Genomic DNA, 20,275 nt, shown 5'->3' with positions numbered 1-20,275 from the left:
CAGACACAAACATAAATCCTCTTTTTATAAGGGAAAAGTCAAGAGGTAGCCGTAGTGTAGAAGAGACCAAGTACATGGGGGTTTATAAAAGGGCATAACTCTGTTCAAATAAAGAGAGAAAAGACAAGGCTTTGGGGTGTGTTTCCACATACTCTAAATACTGAGGACCTGAGGGATTTGCATATGAAGAGCTGTGCATTAAAGGCAATTCGGGCAAAAGTATTAATGCAAAGCCTAGTCCTTATTTGAAGCCCATATAATAAAATAAATGTATTAACTTTATGTTTAGGAACCTCACTTCACAGAGTCCTAATGACCACAAGGACAGAACAATGTTTGATGTAAAATTTTTTAATTGAAAATATGTACACTTTGTGTTCTAAAAAGCAAAAATGTGAGCAACAAGATGATCTACTATTCTAAAAAGCACGTAATCATTAGCACATTATTTTTTCTAGATATTTACTTTGATGAATTTTGGTGCAAGTCATTGGTGGACATGTTCAACTAAAGTGATCCATATTGAATTGAAGGAAGAAAGGCACCTTTTCCTCCCTCTTTTGCGAAAAATTATACAGAGCAATTCAGAATGGATTTCCTCTCCTTTTCTATCTGTAGTTCCAGAAGTTCAATCTCCCGTGACAATTTATACACCTCGAGAGCCATTTTTACATCTGCTTCACTTGGGAGACACTGCATGATTTTTCTGCCTGCTAGAACTTGCTCACAGCCTTCAGGAACCACCTACAAGAGATATAGATGGTGGACATGGTTGAGAGGATTCTCTCCAGGTCATGTGGAGGATGCATTCTGACAATGGCAGGACTACAGAGTCAGGTCCAAGACCAACGTCAGGACTGGTGGGTTAGCCAGAAAACACCTTGGGGCCCATGTTCATCTTTCCCAGAGAGATATAGATCTGCTCTGAGACAGCTTCCCAGAGGGTCTATGTGGGGACAAAGGCCATTTCTGCTAACCATCCAGAAATAAATCACAGTGTATTATATAGTCTAGAAAGACAAGTAAAGAGTCAGTACTGCCAGGTCTATGGGAACTTCCTCCTACTAAGGAGCTTGTATTTTTTTTATCTCATTTGAGAGCAGGAAGACTCACCCCCCTAACTGACCAGAGTGCTTCAAGGCAAAACAAACAAACAAACAAACAAACAAAAACAAAAAACAAAAAAAAACCAGTGCTCCAATGAGAATACAATGGTTGATGATCTAGTGTGGAGCTGAGGTGGTGATGCTAGCACCGGGGGTGGCTGCAAATATAAGTGAAACTTCACTTACTCACCTGCCATTCACCTCCTGCTCTGCTGCACATTCTAATTGGCCCCAGATCAATACTTATTCAGACCCAGGGTTTGGGGACCCCTGCTTTGAATGACTCAGAAATAATTCCTGACAAGTAAGACCTCGCCCTTGCTGGCTGGGACAGTGCTATGGGTGACACCACTTTTAAGTCTGGATAGCTCAGAAAACTTTTTGAATTCTACCACTTACCCACTCACACTTGGGCACCTCTGGGTACCAGGTTTTATTCTCTGAGCAGGTGATATTTTCGGAACCAACCACACCATAGCCAGAGTCACACTGGATGGTGACACTTTCAGATTCAATATACAAATACTTATCCACAGACAGCTTTCCATGTGCGATCTCTGGTTTCAGACACAGAGCTACAATGAAAGCACAGTTACAAGCAATTTGTAGGTCTAAGAAAAAAGACATAATAACCAACCAGTTAGGATTTTAAAACTGAACTACATCCAGGTGCTTCATTTGTTCTATCTTTCTTTCATTTTGATAGCAATAACATTAATTAATATTTTAATTGAACACTGGCTCATATCAGACTTTAAGGCTAAGCATTATACGTGATTATCTCATTTAAGTCTCACCCTGCTCAATGAAGTGGGCACTGTTAGTATTCCCATATTATCTTGAAGGAAATGAGATATAGAGAGGTTAAGAAATGTGTGCAAGGATATAACAGCTTTACATAACAGGACAGAATATAAAAGGGGCACTTGACCCCAGATTCTCAGCTATCAAAGTGTCTATCTCTTGCATCCTGAGCTCTACAAGACACTAGTTATGACATTTCCCTCTTGCCTATTATCCTGCTGTATGCAATGGAGACAAAGGTGGCAAATAATTCCTGGAGTTCTTGATGGTAAAGGGATAGTAAACCTGTGTACGTGTAAAAGTCAGGCCCAGCCTTGATTCCTCCTGTCTCCACGACATGTTGGCAAACTAGGAGTCCTCTGCCACATAATGGGCTGGTGGTGCCCCACACAAAGCTTTCTCGGAAATACCCGTCACTTCATGATACTTGCAATTAGCCCATGCAAGCTTACATGCATGCTAGAGCAAGTTTCATGAAAACTTTACTACGAACCACAGCTACACTCGGAGAAAATGCACCACCTGTCGATTATTTCCAGAAATATGCGAGAAAGTGGGAATAGGGGCTGCCTCAAGGAGGCTGGATTTTGCAAATGGGAGAAAGAAGTAGGGGAGATTAATGTTTCGGCATGCCCTTTGCCCTTTTTGCTTTGGATACCACCTGAATACAGTAATTATTTAAAGTAAATCAAATCCAATGTTTTCATGCTGCCTCTAGCTGGAAAGAAACACTATTATCAATCCTTTCATGACAGTTCCACCCACATAGCCATAGCTGAAAAGGGAGCTGGAGTTACCTTCACATCGAGGTGCTTCAGGTGACCAGCGTGACGAACTGCAGGAGAGTGTATCCTGTCCAACCAGACTGTATCCTTCATCACATTCATATTTAAACTTCTTGGCGAAATATGTATTAACTTCTTTATAATGTCCATGGGGTATGACAGGAGGATAATTGCAAACTTGGGGGTAAGACATAAAGGGAAAGAGTCTGAGCTTGTAGACTGAGAAAGTAACACATCCTGGAATCTGTGTGGTCTGTAGGAGGCTTTGTCCTGTCCTGCCATCTCCTTGCCCCCAGAATCACTTAGCCAAAGCCAAGCACCTATACTGCCCTCCTGTATGCTTCAACCTGAAGAATCATCATGGCCCCCTGTTGGATTGCATGATGGTCATTTCTATTATCCTCAAAACTATAACCAGAATAGACAAAATTGGTCATTGGAACCACTCCTATATTGACTGTTTAAATGATTGGCATAGGTTCCCACTGCAAAGACCGTATATAGGGCCTTCGGCCTATGGAGTAAGAGCTATCATATTTAGGAAGGCTGAGTAGAAGTCATCCGTATGACCCAGACCCCTCTCTCTTAAAGAAAAGATAATATATTTTAAAAATATATCATACAACAAGGGTAGGGGGAAAGAGAAATATCAGTGCTACTCTTAAAGAACAAAAGATGCAAAATTGGTCATCCTTCTATTGATCTACAGTACCAGATGTAGTATCTGTGCTGAGCAGATTGATGTGTCTTCAGGTAAATGGGGTCACTGCTTTAGCAAAGGCTTCTTTCCCATTTTATCTGGAAAATTGTCAGAAACAGTATGCATATTCATGGAAGGGTCAAGATCATATCTTCATCATTTTAGCCTTGGAATATAAAAATTCACCTGCCCCTCTTATAATAAAGTGTGAGGTTATCATGAGCATGTGGATATCCACAGAATATCACATTGACCCAATAGATCAGTAGAATCATGGTAATTCTACTAAATGAGCAAGAAGATGTTAGAATGATATAAGATAATAGAAAAAAATTTATATCGATCCCTGCTTTCAGTTCCTGGCTCAGATATCCTAAAACTCCTGGCCTTCCTGAGTGATAAGCGCAGTAGCAGAATCTGTTATTCCAATGAGGTGACTACGCGTGGGCTCCTGGGTGGGGGCTGGTCACCCAGTTGCACAGGAGAAACACAGGATGAGAGGGCAAAAATGGGTTTTTGTCCAAGTCACACGATGATGCTCCAGATCATAGAAGGTAACAATTCAGGGATTTGCCACATCAGTAAAATTGTTAGAGGTCCTGGGCCAGTGCATGCTCAGCTATTCCATCTAAAGTAAGATCAGACTATAGCAAATTCCACATTCCACAATAAAGAAGGAATCACAATGCATAGCAGCCCTCTTCAGATTCTAAAAGCAGCATATTCCATACTTGGGAATACACTCCCAACCCACATGCTAGCTGACACAAAAGACTGTCATGTTTGAATGGAGCCCATGTTAGGAAAGGGCTCTGCAGCAGGTCCAGTTGGCAGTGAAATCATCCCTGTTGCTTAGCCCTAGGGCCCTGGAGAGCCTAGTGTACTGAGGTGGATATAGTAGGGAAAGATGCCAATGTCAATGGAACAATCACATCACAGACCCTTGACATACTGAAGCAAGGCCATGCACTGCAGCAGAGGATTATGTACTTTTTGGAATATAATTCCTGGCATGGTACTTGATCTTGATAGAGACAGCTCCTGACCTTAAGTCATCAAGTGACCATGAAGCCAGAATCACTCATCATGAATTGGGTCTGTCAGACCAGTCAAGTTGTAAGGTCAGGCGGGCAGCAATCCATTATAAGATCGTAGTTGTGCATCAAAGATTGAGCATGAGCAAGACCAGATGGCACAAGCAAGACGAACAAACAAGGAGCCCATATCTTGCTTGTGCCCATCCACTGTTGCACTAGTACCCCCTCCCTTAATTCACACTCATGGCTATCTGGTGTATCCATTACAACTAACTGACGAAACAGGGGAAAGCCTGACCCTGACTCTCAGGTGAATATTTTTGGTATGTGTCTGCAAGCTAACATAGATGGAAGCTGTACTAGTGCCCAATCACAGGTGGTCTCAAAAGTCAGTAGTAAAGAGACATCTTTCTGATAGGCATTGCTTTGGGTAGTACATCTGGGCAGTCTATGTTTTGAAAAAAAGTGACCTAAAGATAGATTAAATGACAGTTTGGAATGAGTGGCTTGTCAATCAGAGCCCTTAAGGACAAAGATGGGAAGATCAGGTGCAAGAATCTACGAGGTAGAAGCAGGTGACTTGCACATATGGAAGTGGACAGGAAGTGTGAAGTTTTTGTTTTGCATGTGATCACTAGTAAACCACCTCGGTTGAAGGCATTAAAGAACCTAGTAGAAAAGTATGTCTCAACCAGTTCAGGTCAGCCATCCTCTGTCACTGGCCTCACCAGGCTGTCACAAAAGGAAAAGGAGCAAAGGACTCACAGTGGCATGGATGAAAGACAAACATCAGCCCAACAACATGAACTCCTGCTTACCAAGGCTGACCAGCTATGACTGTCACTGAATCCCCAACCTGCCAGCAACATTGCAATCCCTTGAGACAACCAGAGAGCCACTTGGTAGCAAGATGACTATATTGGTCATGCTTCCACCTGGAAGGGACAACTATTTATTCTGACAGAAACAGACAACTATTCCTTTCCTGCTCACAGAACTTGAGTCAGCACTGATATCTTAAAGATTTTAGAGTGTTTAAACATGCACCTCTAAGACCCACTCACAGCAAAGAGCTGTGGTATCGCAGTTGGCCAGGAAATGCAGTACTTGCTTACAGACTGTGTCACCTGCGGACCTGTTAGAGTGTTGTAGTGGCCTGTACGGCTCAGCCGAAGTGCCAGCTGAGAGACAACACTTCACAGTGGTGGGACTTTACGATATCTCTTTATATCTTTCAGGGCATGGTATTCACTTTAAGTCAAAGATCAGCCTTTATATGGAGGTGGGTCCTCAATAAAATAAAATAAAATAATAAAATAATAAAATAAAATAAAATAAAATAATAAAATAATAAAATAAAATAAAATAAAATAATAAAATAATAAAATAAAATAAAATAAAATAAAATAAAATGCATGGGTCCAGAATGCAAAAGATGGAAGCATGAGTAGCCCCGCTTACATTCATCCTAAGTGACCCACTAGGGGAAATTGTGCTTCTAATCACAAACTCTGGGATCTATAGAGAGAAAAGTCCTGATGGGAAAAGTGGTATCACTTTTACCAGGGGAGACAAGAAGACTCCCATTCATTGATTTCTGATCTGCAACTGATGCCTGGCCACTTTGGAGCTCCTTTGACTACTTCTTGAATACAAGGGGAAAAAAAGAAATTGCTATCCTGGCAGTAGTAACTGTTCCTGTTCATAGGATTATGGGGAAACAATGTGTTTAGCACTTAAGTGATCTTCGTGAGGGAGGGGCAGGCATTTCAAACTGAGGAAGAGTCTGAAGAAAGGCTTAGAGGCAGCAGAAGAAAGGAAGCAAGTTTGAGGGAAAAAAGAAGCAAATTCAAAAAAGCAAGTGCAAACAGATGGGGCGAGTCTTGTTCTACAGTTTAAGACGTGTGGACCAGTAAGAAGGGGGAAAAAAAGAGAATAACTACCAAGAAACGAAACACAATAATATAAAAGTCTAGCTTATTTTGTAGGGGTGGCCTATTTTCATTGATTCAGAAAAGAAAAGGAAACCGTGAAGGTCAAGAGAATGGGATCAACCAGTGAGGTGAGAGAGAGAGGATGGTGAGGGAGGGAGGAGAGAGAAAGAGAAGTTTGGACTAGAGGCAGTGCTTTTAAACAAATTTATCCACTCCAAGAACTATGCAGAGTATACAAATCCTTTTACCTAATTCTAAATCTTCCCTTAATAAACTCCATTACGTTGATATGAAGAAACTTCTAAAATAACATAATTCTATAAGCTCTTACTATTATCACAGGTTGGTGTTTCAGGAATCCACGTGCCATCTCCTCCGCATGTAGCTTCATAGATACGTCTATCATTACATGAATATGAAATCTTATCTCTGTAGGAATAGTCACAGCTATCAGCAAAACTACATTTCTTCTCATTAATGATTTCGCCATTCTTCAGGTCTGGTTTTAAGCAACGTATCTCTAAATAATAAAAAGAGAGGCTAATGGTTAGTAAAATCACCATGAGGAGACTCCTATGGCTAATAATCTCATTTCTACCTTGGAAGAGCTCACGTGGAAGAGATTGGTGAAAGAGGCAAGGGTATATGAGACATGCTGGGTCCCCTCTCCCTATGCCTGATGTGCCAAAGTCATCCAACCCAGTCGTTTCCCTCCAACTAAATCATTTCGTTAGGAGCCTCCAAAATGAGAAGTTAGATTAAACCTGTATGAAAATGTAACTTTTCAAAATTAGTTAAGAGTAATAACATATAACATCCGTCTCCTTATAGTTTTATTAAGGTTACAGCATTATTCAGAGCTTTCAAATAACTTATACTTCCCCAGTCATAGGAGGAAAAACGTTCTCAAAAGTTTATATCCACTTGAGAGTGAATGTACAAAAAAATTGAACTTATTGCTTTGACAGGATTTTTCCTTTTTCGATGCCAAATTTAAGAGAAATAGCCATTCGTATTATTTAATATTTAATGCAATAATAGCTGGTGTAAGGATATAATTTTTATTCGTTAGAGATATACTTTCAGATAGAACTTAATATTATATTTTTTATGCAAGAGAAAATATTATAATGGAGTAAAATGCTCTATTCTCCATATCAGGAGTTTGACATTCACTACAAAGTGGTCATGCAGCTCTACTCAAATTCTCTCAGCACTCATTTGCTTGTAAATTATAATAAAAATACCCAATATTCATAAGTTTTCTAAATTGTAACAGCATTTATGTAATGCTATAAATAGGATAAAACACTTTTTAAATATTTAATTTATGAATCCAAAGTCATCTTTAATTAGATGTTACGATAAATTGGATAAATATCACTTCCCTTCCCTTCTGCTTTTTAATTGGTTAAAAATATCCATTATTAAACTAAATCAATAAGATTGTAGTGGAGAAAACAAATGTAATTTAAAGGTAGGTTTTTAAATATGTATAAAATTCATGTATCTAAAAAATTAGTGTCTTATCTACATGTCATTGTTTTTTATTCATTAAAAGGATCATCAAAGGCCTGTATAAATCAATACTCTGCTATTTAAGTGGTGGCACTAATTTTTGTTAAATATCTTTTAATTCAGTCACATCATGAAAACCTTTCCTTCAATTCCCCCAAAATGCATCTGAAAAACTGCAATAAACTTTAAGTCCCGATATAAAATGAATAATTTTTCAGTAGACTGATCTAAACTACCATCTTTATTATTTTGCATTTCAAATATTTTCCAAATTCCAATCTATAGCATAAAGTGTCATGTATTATGAGCCTCAGTGGCTTCAGCCCTACAATGGCAAGGGTCTAGAGAAGCATTGAAGGAAGCATGTTATCCTTCTGTGGTTAATTCCACACAGACCCATAAAATTTCATCCAACTGTGTCTTAGTCCTTCACTCATTCTCTCAAAAAGGGAAGGAAACACGTAGAGGAACTAGAAAAAAAACAACAAACAAAGCCCAAAGTTAGTAGATAGAATAAAATAATAAAGATCAGAGCAGAAAAAAAACAAAATTGTCTAAAAAACAAGAATAGACATCAATGAAAACTAGTGATGCTTCTTTGAAAAGATAAACAAAATGATAAACCTCTAACCAGACTAATCAAGGAAAAAAGAGGACCCAAATAAATAAAATCACAAATGAAAGAGCAGTCACAACTGACACCACAGAGATATAAAAGTTTGTTTTAAAAAAATGCTACAAACAATTATATGCCAACAAATTTGGCAATCTGGAAGAAATGGACACCATCCTAGAAACATGCAATCTTCCAAAATTGAATCAAGACGGAAATCTGAACAGACCAATTACTACTAACAAAATCAAATCAGTAATCAAAAACTCCCCACAGACAAAAGGTTGGACCAGATGGCTTCACAGGTGACTTTTACCAAACATTCAAAGAATTAACACATATCCTTCACAAACTCTTCCAAAAACTTCAAGAGGAGGGAAGGCACCCAATCTCATTTTATGAGGCCACCATTACCCTGATTCCAGAGCCAGACAAAGACATTACAACAAATAATTGCAGGCCAATATCCCTGGTGAACATAAATCCAAAAAACCTCAATGAAATATTACAAACTCAATTCAGCAATACATCGAAAAGTTCATACACCATGGTCAAGTGACACCTATTCCTGGGATGCAGGGCAGGTTAAATATCCACAAATCAACTAAAGTGACATACCACAAAAACAAAATGAAGGATAAAAGTCATGTGATCATATCAATCGATGCAGAAAAAATGGTTAACAAAAATCTAGCATCCATTTACGAAAAAAACTCCCTACAAAGTGGGAATGGAGAGAACATACCTCAACATAGAAAGGCCATTCATGACAAAAGAACAGCTAACATCTTATTCAATGTTAGAAGAGTTTTCCTTACGATCAGGAACAAGACAAGTATGTCCACTTTCACCACCTCTGTGTAACATAGTACTGGAAGTCCTAGCCACAGCAATCAGACAGGAAGAAAAAATAAAAGGGATCCAAATTGGAAAGGAGGAAGTGAAACTGTCATTATTTGCAGATGACATGATACTGTATAGAGAGAACCCTAAAGATGCCACCAGAAAAAGAAATAATTAGAACTGATCAATGAATCCAGTAGAGCAGCAGGGCACAACATTAATACTCAGAAATTGGTTGCATTTCTGTACACCAATAACAAAATGATCATAAAGAGAAATTAAGAAAACAATCCCATTTACGATTGCATCAAAAACAGTAAATAAATAAATTTAACCAAAGGCGTAAAAAACTCATCCTCAAAAAGACATTGAAGAAAGAAATCGAAGAGGGTACAAGTAAATGGAAGCATATACGGTGCTCAGGGATAGGAAGAATTTACATCATTAAGATGTCCATACTACCCAAAGCAATCTATAGATTCAGTGCAATCCCCATCAAAACATCAACAGCACCTTTTACAGAACTTGGACAAATAATTCTAAAATTTATATGGAATGACAAAAGACCCTAAATAGCCATGACAATCTTGAATAAAAAGAACAAAATTGGGGTATCACACTACCCGACATCTAACTATACTATGAGCCTACGGTAATCAAAACAGCAAGGTATTGTCATAAAAACAAAAACATAGATCGATGGAACAGAATAGAGAGCCCAGAAAAAAAACCCACACCTATTCGGTCAATTAATCTATGACAAAGGAGGAAAGAATATACAATGAGGTAGAGACAGAATAGTCAATCAATGGTGTTAGGAAACTTGACAGATACGTATAAAAAAATAAAACTAGGCCGCTTCTTATACCATACACAAAAATAAACTCAAAATGGATTAGAGACTTAAATGACAGACCACAAAACATAAAAACTCCTAGAGGAAAACATAGGCTATAAACTCTCTGGCATTGTTCTTAGGAATATTTTTTCTGATAGGTCACCTCAAGCAAAGGAAACAAACAAACAGAATAAACAAATTAATAAGGGTTCGCACAGGAAGGTAAACCATCAATGAAACAGAAAGACTCCTACTGCATGGGAAGATGATATTTGCCAATGATGCATCAAAAAAGGGGTTGACATCCAAAATTTATAAAGAACTCATGCAACTTAACATCAAAAAACTAACAATCCAATTAAAAAATGGGCAGAGGACCCAAATAGACATTTCTCCAAAGAGGACATACAGATGGTCAATAGACATATGAAAAGATGCTCAAAGTAACTAATCATCAGAGAAATGCAAATTAAAACCACAATGATATATCACCTAACACCTATTAGAATGGTCATCATCAATAAATCAACAAACAAGTGTTAGCGAGGATGTAGGGAAAAGGGAATCCTCATGCACTGTTGGCGGGATTGCCAATTGCTGCAGCTACCATGGAAAACAGTGTGGAGATTCCTCCAAAAATTAAAAATACAACTACCATAAGACCCAGCAATTCCACCTGAAAAAAATCCAAAACACTAATTTGAAAAGGTACATGCACCCTGTGTTCATTGCAGCATTATTTACAATAGCTAAGATATGAAAGCAGCATAAGTGCCCATCGGTAGACGATTAGATAAAGAATTGGTGCATGTATAAATTGGAATATTACTCACCCATAAAAAAAGAATGAAATCTTACCATTTGTGATAACATGGATGTACATGGAAGGTATTATGCTAAGTGACATATGTCAAACAGGAAAAGACAAATACCATGTGATCTCACTTAAATGTGGAATCTAAAGAACAAATAAACAAATAGAACAGAAACAGACTCATAGATTCAAGGAACGGGCTGATGGTTGCCAGATGGAAGGGAGCCTAAAGGTGGAGTGAAAAAGGTGAGTGTTTAGGAAGTACAAAATTGTAGTTACAAAAGAGTCATGAGAATGTAAAGTACAGCGTAGGGAATACAGTCAATAATATGGTAATAAGTACGTATAATGCCTGGTGGGTACTAGACCAGCCAGGGAGAAATTTTGTAAATTATATAAATGTCTAGCCACTATGCTGTACAACTGAGACTGATATATAAAAAAAAAAATTGAATGTTAGCTGTAATTGAAAAATTAAAAATTGGAGGGTGAGGGGGAAGAGGAATAAGAAGTTCAAATTTCCAGATACAAAACAAATAAATCATGAGGATGTGGTATACAGCATAGGCAATATAGCCAATAATATTGTAACAGCATTGTAAGTTATCAGATGGTTGCTGAACTTATCATGGTGATCACATCTTTAGGTTATATAAATGTTGGATAGCTATTGTATACACCTGAAAATACAATATGGTATGTTAGCTATATTTAATAAGAATGAAGAAGAAGGAGGAGGAGGAAGAGGAGGAGGAGGAGGGTCATCTTCTACTAGTGAAACTGGAGAAAGTCTCTTTTCTATTCGACTGAGGCAAGAATATTGGGTGAGGGAATATTTACAGGCAGTCACAGGACCTAGCTTTTTTGGCCCACAGTCCCATGCTCAAGAGGCATGAGACAAAAGTTACTTTATGGCTGGTTCAGTTCATGCCTTTTTCACAGGCTTCTTTCTACCAAGCACCCAAAGTCTACATTAGGAAGAAAAGGGTTGATCGAAGTCTGATTCTGGCAATAGTTGGAATGTATTTTTCATTCTACCATTATCAGCATTGAAGCTAATTCTTAGTCTGCATAATGTTCAACTACTCTATCTATGTCTCATTCGATTTTAAACTGGGATAAGAAATGGTGGTAATTTCTCAGCCGCTCAAACTCCACGATCTTTATGGTCCCTTCTGGCAGTAATAGTTATTATTCTGTTGAATTAATATGATTCTAAATTTGTCTTGAAGGATGCAAATGAATTCATTTAAGGCAGAAAATCCTAGCATATGCTGGACATTTAATATATTAAAGGATTTTAAAAAACAGAAACTCACCCTCACATTTCACATATGGGGTCCACATGAAATTTCTCTGACAAGTCACAGTCAAAGGCTTATCTTCAGCAGCTTTATAGCCAGAATAGCAGCGATACTTCAACACAGTTCCAACATTAAACGCTTCCTCTGCAGTTGGCTTGGGGCTGCTGTGTCTTTCCCAGTAAGCATGTGGGATAGTCGGCAAGTCAACACAACCATCTGCTCATAAAAGAAGAACAAGGGGAAAAGAGGCTGTTGCTAAGGATGCGACATGATCAATGAGCCTGTCCTATCAAAAAGTGTTGTGTGTTCATTCAGCCATGAACCAGGCTGCCATAGCTGATGAATCAGACACATCAGAAAACACACATGGACGTACCCCCAAATGTGCAGTGCACCAGAGAGGTTCTCACTAAACACATTACCAGGTGGTTTCTTTGTGTTGTGCCAAGTATCCAAAATGTTAATTCTTTTTCCACCTCATTGTACTCATAAAGGTGAGTCTCTGAATTAGAGTATTAGGCTTGCTGGGTAGATGTGGCCAGAAAACTGCCCCAGGCAAATTTAACTTTCTTATTTCCTGACTGATTGTGAAAAATAAACAAGTCATTCCCTTCATCCAGATGACACCAGGAATGTTATCATTAAAGGCTGATCAAGAACAAAACAAACTCCAAGCATCCGTAGAGCCTGAAGCCAGCATCTTGTCCTCTTTACACTTTCCTATTACTACTGGTTTATATCACATGGAAATTTAATGCAAACATCTGCCAAGTTGGATTTTTATTATATTTTATTTTCAAACGTTTTAAATAGTATACAGGGTAAGTTTCTTTTTAAACAGTTTTATTGAGATACAAATCATATAACATAAAATTTACCCATTTAAAATATACAATCCAGTCTATGGCCATGTTACCCTGAACAAGCCCGATCCCGTTTGATTTTGGAAGCAAAGCAGGATCAGGCCTTGTTAGTACTTGGATGGGAGACTACCTAGGAAGACCAGATGCTGTAGGCATAAACAATATAAAATAAGGATTTGTAATCTGACAAGGTCCTTGCAATCTGTGAGGTCAACCAAGAGTTGCCTCACCTAAAAAATAAAATAAAATACATTAAATTAAAAATTAATTTATTTTATTTTAGTATATTTAGTTTTCGTATATTCACAGAGTTGTGCAACCATCTCCACTATCTAACATTAGAATATTTTTATCAACCTCCCCACCCAAAGAAACTCTGTATTCATTAGTAGTCACTCCCAATTCCCATCTCCACCCAGGCTCTGGGAATCACTAATATACTTTCTCTATATATGGATTTGCCTACTTTGGACTTTTTATGGAATCATGTAATATGTGTACTTTTTATAACTGGTTTCTTTTACTTAGTATAGTGTTATCGAGTTTCAACCATATCATAGCATGTATCATTACTTCATTTGTTTTTATTGCCAAATCATACTCCATTGTATGGATATAGCGCCTTTTGTCCATTTTTCATTTGACTGGCATTTGGGTTGTTTGGCTATTATAAACGCTGTTATGAACATTAACATAAAGTTTTTGCGTGTGTGGACATCTGTTTTCATTTTTCTCGGGCAGATACCTAGGAGGCCAATTATTGGGCCATATGGTAACAAACTTGTAAAGAACTGCCAAACCTTGATTCCAAAATGGCTATACCATTTAAATTCCCACCAGCATGGCATGAGGCTTCCAATTTTTCACATTCTCACCAACTTTTGTTATTGTTTATCCTTTTTTATTACAACCATACTGACAGGTATAAAATGAGATTGTTGCTAGAACACTACCTCACAAGAGATACTAAAGGAACTTCTTCAGGATGAAAGCAAGTGACTCCAATAGTAATTTGAATCAATTCAGAAAAACAATGAACACCAGCAAAGGTAATTATGTAGGTAATTAAAATATAGTAGTATAATTGTATATTTCTTTTCCTTTCTTAATTGACTTAGACAGCAATCGTATAAAACAATATGTATATAATTCCATTACTAAGCCTATACCACACAAAATCCAATATTTGGTAATAGCAGCACAAAGGAGATAGGCAGGAACAAAGTTGTATTGGAGTACGGAAATGACATCAAATCATAACTTGAATCTACAAGAAATGAAGAGGATCAAAAATGGTAAAAAGAAGATTAATATAATAAGCTCTATAAATATATACTTGCTCTCCTTTCTTCAACTACCTTAAAAGATGTCAAACATAAACTCATATAAAGCAATAGTTATCGCAGTGTATTGTTGGGTTTGGGGTACATGTAGATCAGAAAACTTTTGCTAGATTCTCGGTTGATCATTTTTCTTTCTGTACTTTGAATATGCCATCTCATTTTCTTCTTGCCTCCTTTGTTTCTGATAAGAAGTCAGATGTTAAGATTACAGGCCTTTTATTGTACATGATGTGTCATAGCTTTTTTTTTCTGCTTTCAGGTTTTCTCTTTATCCTTGGCTTTTAATATTTTGACTATAATATCTTCAGGTATAGATCATTTTATGTTTGTCCTAAACCTAAAAGTTTAATAAACTAGTGTAAATTAATGTGAGGGGTTTTTTTTTTTTGTCAAATTTGGGGAATTTTCATCTATTTTTTTCTTTAGATGATTTTTCTGCTCCTTTCTCTTCTCCCTCTGAAACTCCCATTATGTAAATGTTGAGGCACTTTCTGGTGTCTCACATTTATCTGAGGCTCTATTCATTTGTCTGCATTCTGTATAGTTCAGATGGCATAATCTCAATCAATCTATCTTCAAATTCACCAATTCTTTCTTCTGCCAAATTGAATCTACTGTTATGCTCCATTTATAAAAATTTTTTTCACTTATTGTGCTTTTCAACTCCATAATTTTCATTTTTTGCATGACATTTATCTTAATTCATATTCTCCATTCGATAAGACGTTTTCATAATATCTTTCTTTAATTCTTTAAATATTGTCTCCTTTAGTTCTTTAAATATACTTAGATTGACTGTTTTGAACTTTTCTGCTGAGTCCAACATCTGAGCCCACTCAAAGGCAATTTCCATTGCCAGCTTTTTCCCTTTATATGAGTCACTCTTTCCCATTTCTTTTCATGGCTCATTAATTTTTGTTGAAAACTGAACATGTTAGATAATATATTGCAGTAACCTGGGATATTGATTCTCCTTCTCCACCTTCTCCTCCTCCGCCTGTTGTTATTGTTGTTACCTCCTTGTTTGCTTATTTCTTTGTTTAGTGACTTGACTGGATTATTGCAGTTAAGTCTATATCCCCCAAATCTTGCAAACTCTAATGATGCTCCAAAGAAAGCACCACCTTGGGCATGCACACAGCTTTCCTACCACCAGGAATAACTGCAGTTGTATCTTTATCTCTTTCCCATTAATGGTCTGCCTCAATTAGTATTCTATGCAGCTGTTAGCCTCCACTAATTGTTAGCAGATTGCTCTATTGTTTTTGACACCTTTCCAGCGTTCTAAATCTGCATAGATTTTGTTAGATAAAAACTTATCGATTTGTTGTAATTCCTTTGATTAATCTCCAGAGACCTTAAATGATTGTCTTTGCTAATTATGACCAGTTTAATAGATTGGAGAGAGGTTTCCCCAAGCTCTTCACACCACCATTCCAAAAGTGTCCAGTGTAAGGTTATTGACAATTCATGAGGGTAAAATTAAAAGCACAAGGTATAAGTAGCTTTCTCCCTTTTCCTGTTATATGACCTTGGGCAAGTCACTTAAACTCTGCGAAAAGATTCCTCATCTGTAAAATGAGAATCATAATAGTGTCCACAATTTTGAGGAGAGTTCATTGAGTAAATTCTTGTTATATATCTAGCTTAGTGGCAAGTTATCATTATTACTATTAATGTCATTTTTAATGATCCACATGACTTTATAATTTGAGAATGTCAGAATCATAGTTAGCCCATATAATACTGTTGTGCAAGTTAGAAAAAGGCATTTTTTTCTCAGGATACTTTCTTATTTATCTTTCAAAACAACTATCTTAATATAACGATTTTGTTAGAATAAAATTTTCTATCAATTGCAAGAAAATTGTTGAACTAAATACACTTAATCCACGATGACTACAATGTTGATGTCTCCTCGTTGGGTTGGAGTACGACCTGCACGGTGGCATGTGGCGGTCTTTTGTCATGTTACATTGATCCTGTACAGTGTCCTATAATCAGTCTTTTTACAAATAAGAAAAAAAATAAAGAAAATTATTTATCTAAATTTAAATTTTTGCTGTGATTCAAATGGGCTTCGGTATATGAGTACGCCCTTACCAACATTTCTGGGTATCTTTAGATGCCAAACATTGAAGTTCCTTTATGGTTCATACTTACTGAGCTCACAAATGGGAGGAGGAGGATTCCAGGTGTTGTCAGCTTCACAGTGGATTATACTGCTGCCTTTGAGGATATAACCTTTATTGCAGCCAAACATAATGGAGTCTTTCAAATTATAGATGGGTCCAAATCCAGAGATTAACTTTCCATATTTCACATCTGGTGGAGGACAGATGACTTCTAAAGAATCATAAGAAAAGATAAGTGGATTATGAAAGAGCAATGACAATAAGGATATTACTGCTATTACTAATCCAGTTCTGATTATAACAGAAAAGCCTGATACAGTACATGTCAAGTAGATAACAAGGGAAGCATTTTAAAATGCATTTATATTTTTTTCAACTTTCAAAAGCCTCAATAAGATGAGGTCCCATTATGTTGGTTCTATTATGAGATGATCGTGGATAACTTCTACCTCCTCACTTTCCCAAGAAAAACTAGCCATGTGTAACCCAGAAAAGAAACACATTATCTCAAAGTCCCCTTATATTACCAACTTTCCTTGATGGCGTTGGTGGAGGATCAGTGGCCAATGTTAACGATACGATGGTCAAGATGATGAGGCAGCCAGGGCATCAGACATCTACACCATCACAAGCAAAGAACAAACTGCCTTCCTCCCTCAGCAGACAGTCAAGTCCTACCACCTTAATTCCTCTACAATCCCTCAACCTCCCTCCAGGCCTACTGCCACAGCTAAAGTTGAAGCCACCTTTACTTCTTGTCTGGATGTTTGCAACAAATTCCTGTGGGTTAAATTTTGTCCCACTTCAAATTGTCGACCATTCTTCAGCCAGAGTTACTTTTCTAAAATGCAACATATTAAAGCCCCTGGTTAAACACTTTTAATGTCTCCACTTCAACTACATTCTGAACTCCCAAGAGTGACACGTGAGGCCCTTCATAACCTGATCCTGCTAACTTTCCACCCTCAGTCTCTGCCATTTCCGCCTCCTGCGGTCTAGACTCCAGGCATTTTGGACTGTTTGCAGTATTGTGCTCTCTCATTCCCTGATTTGATTGTGTCCTGTGGGGAGTCAGAATAGCAAGTGATTCTATTAGGCACTAAGTAGCAGAGGAAGATGCCTTAGATTAGCAAACTAGCAATACCACAGTATATCTTCTGGCTCAATTACTATTTGCTTTGTCTTGTTGACCTTCTGGTGGTTAGATTTTTTTTTTGCTCTGTAGGGATATGTGGTTGACATTATAAGTGCTAACCAATATTTCCAGCTTTGCTTCCTGAACAGACATAAGATTATATGTCCCAGTTCCCTTAAGGTAGGTAGGATCTACACATTATGAGTTTTGGATAAAAGGCTGCAATGTAAAGTAATATGTGGTCATATCACTCAGGTGCACAATGGATTATACTGCTCAGGACCATATTTGGTGTTAAAGCCAAAGCTCTTAAAACTCAGGGCATAATTTGCTTTTCTTTCTTCCTCTTCTGAAGACATTATGAAAGCGTATCTTAATATGGAGGTGCCACAAGATCAACCTGGATTGCTAAACTGGTTGCTAAACTAATAACTAAAGAGTCTCCTGGAAATGCAGTACACACAGTATGAGTGAGAATTAACTTCAACTTTGCAAAGCCAATGAGATATTGGTGCTGTTTGTTACTATATACTGGTATAACATGCATCAGTGTAAGCTGACCAAATAAGTTATTTCATTATTGCAATAATTTTTTGTTTTTAAATCATTTCATTTCCCCTAATAAATATACCTTCTTTGCTCCTTTAAACAAAAGAGAAAAATCCAAAGCATAATTCAACAATTCAAATGTGACTTACTTTTACAAGTAGGAGGGCTGGGACTCCAGACACCTATTGTTGTATTCTCCACTATGCAAGAAATGGAAGCTTTGCCTAACATTGAGAAGCCAGGGTTACACCTATAGGTGACAGAAGAGCCATACGTGTAGATATCTTCATTTCCACCACTGCGCCTGCCATTGATGATATCAGGAGGGGGCTTACAATTGGCAACTGGGATGAGTGAGTAAAGAGAAAGAAATAATCAGGTAAGGTATCCTTAGAAATCTACCATTCACAATGCAAATTCTAATGAACAGTACAAAAAGCAGCAAATATATACAGGACTTTTATCACCTAACATAAGTTTATAGTCAAATCAGAAAAAGTTTTTACTTACTTACACATTCTGGAAAAGAATCACTCCAACCAACTGCTTTATCTTGGATTTCACAATAACTAGTGGTTGAGCCAATTAAGATATACCTGAATAAAATAGGATCAAAGATTTTAGTGGAATTCTTTCTACCTTAAATTAAAATGAATAAAAGTATCTGAATAAATAAAATTGTTACTCAATATTAAAAAATGAAAAAAATATATATATGTTTTCTCAGATAATACTTCCCACTGAGCAATCCATTCAGTAAAATTTCACCATTGCAATCAGATGTGTTTGTTCTCTTGTTCTTTTATGCTGTAATCTAGTATTGAGCATCTACTAGATGTCAGTCATGAAGTTCATTCAGAGCTCAAGCAGGACAATACAGGGTAAAAGATTCAATTGAGTGTGTTATGCATTTTGAATGAGAGTACCAGCTAGATTACTGACTTCAGACTTTCATTGTTTGCAGCCTCCTTTTGACTTTCAGATAATTACCCTCTTCCATACACCATTAACTCCCTGTTGATGATCCCTATTTTTATGCTCTAAGCCTGCTTCCCTCTATGAAGTATGGTAACAGAAAAATAAAAAATAAAAGCATTGTTAGTATGATTTCAAATTGTACTATCATTGAGGAATAATGTACAATATGATTGAACACTAACATAAATGTTACATAACATAAATGTAACATAGTGTTACATAAATATTATGTAACACTAACATTTGTTAGTGTAACAAATGTTACACTAACACAAATGTTACCTTCAACAATTTAAGAGCTATTTTTAAGTTCTAAGCCTGCTGCTCTCTATGTAGTATGGTAACAGAAAAAAAAAATAAAAGCATTGTTAGTATGGTTTCAAATTGTACCATCATTGAGGAATAACATACATTATGATTGAACATTAACATAAATGTTACCTTCAGCAATTTAAGAGCCCCTCAAGCTTATTTAATAATAACTTAAAGGGAAAAAATCTTTTAATAAGATAAGATACAGTGAGAATTCAAGATTTCCGTATTTTGAAATTTCTTTAAAATGTATTTTTCTAACCTAGCCAGGAAAACAAATGAAAAGTACTATTTTCTGGTTATTCTAATAGGAACACTTCAATGTTCCAATAGTACCACAGTTTTGAATCTTCTCACTTCTCTTCTTAGCAGCTATTCACAGCAAGAGAAACAGAATAAACATTATAAAATGAAACAAAATCAAACAACAACAACAAAAATAAAGAAAAATATGAGGTAAAGATGACAAGCGAAGGAAAATCAGAATACATTTCACTGGAATACATGAAGAAGGAGCACAAAACAATAAAATAGCTATTTAAAAATGTATTTCAAGTCAATATTACAAAAATAAAATACTTTAATCTACATTTTAAAATTGTATGTCACATAGCAACAAAAAATTGAACTAAATTGTTTGTATCAAAATAACTAAGAGTAGGAT

General features: G+C 36.8%; 1 protein-coding gene across 2 annotated transcripts in view; it reads right to left on the bottom strand.

Moving 5' to 3' along the window:
- Positions 1 to 335: 335 nt before the first annotated feature.
- Positions 336 to 20,275, bottom strand: part of C4BPA (complement component 4 binding protein alpha) — a 34,142-nt gene continuing 14,202 nt past the window's right edge. For both annotated transcript variants that reach the window (XM_016129280.2, XM_016129281.2), the window contains exons 5-12: positions 18,832 to 18,917; positions 18,471 to 18,665; positions 16,666 to 16,848; positions 12,312 to 12,512; positions 6,698 to 6,886; positions 2,708 to 2,872; positions 1,506 to 1,681; positions 336 to 744 (exon numbers count right to left, since the gene is read on the bottom strand). In XM_016129280.2, the coding sequence (XP_015984766.2) occupies positions 571 to 744; positions 1,506 to 1,681; positions 2,708 to 2,872; positions 6,698 to 6,886; positions 12,312 to 12,512; positions 16,666 to 16,848; positions 18,471 to 18,665; positions 18,832 to 18,917 (1,369 nt within the window). In that variant the 3' untranslated portion in view covers positions 336 to 570. The remainder of the gene's footprint in view (positions 745 to 1,505; positions 1,682 to 2,707; positions 2,873 to 6,697; positions 6,887 to 12,311; positions 12,513 to 16,665; positions 16,849 to 18,470; positions 18,666 to 18,831; positions 18,918 to 20,275) is intronic.

Source organism: Rousettus aegyptiacus, unplaced genomic scaffold (genome assembly GCF_014176215.1).
Source record: "Rousettus aegyptiacus isolate mRouAeg1 unplaced genomic scaffold, mRouAeg1.p scaffold_m13_p_17, whole genome shotgun sequence".
NCBI classification, from domain to species: Eukaryota; Metazoa; Chordata; class Mammalia; order Chiroptera; family Pteropodidae; genus Rousettus; species Rousettus aegyptiacus.
The sequence above is the reverse complement of the archived record's forward strand: the minus strand, read 5'-3'. Positions and strand labels throughout refer to the sequence as shown.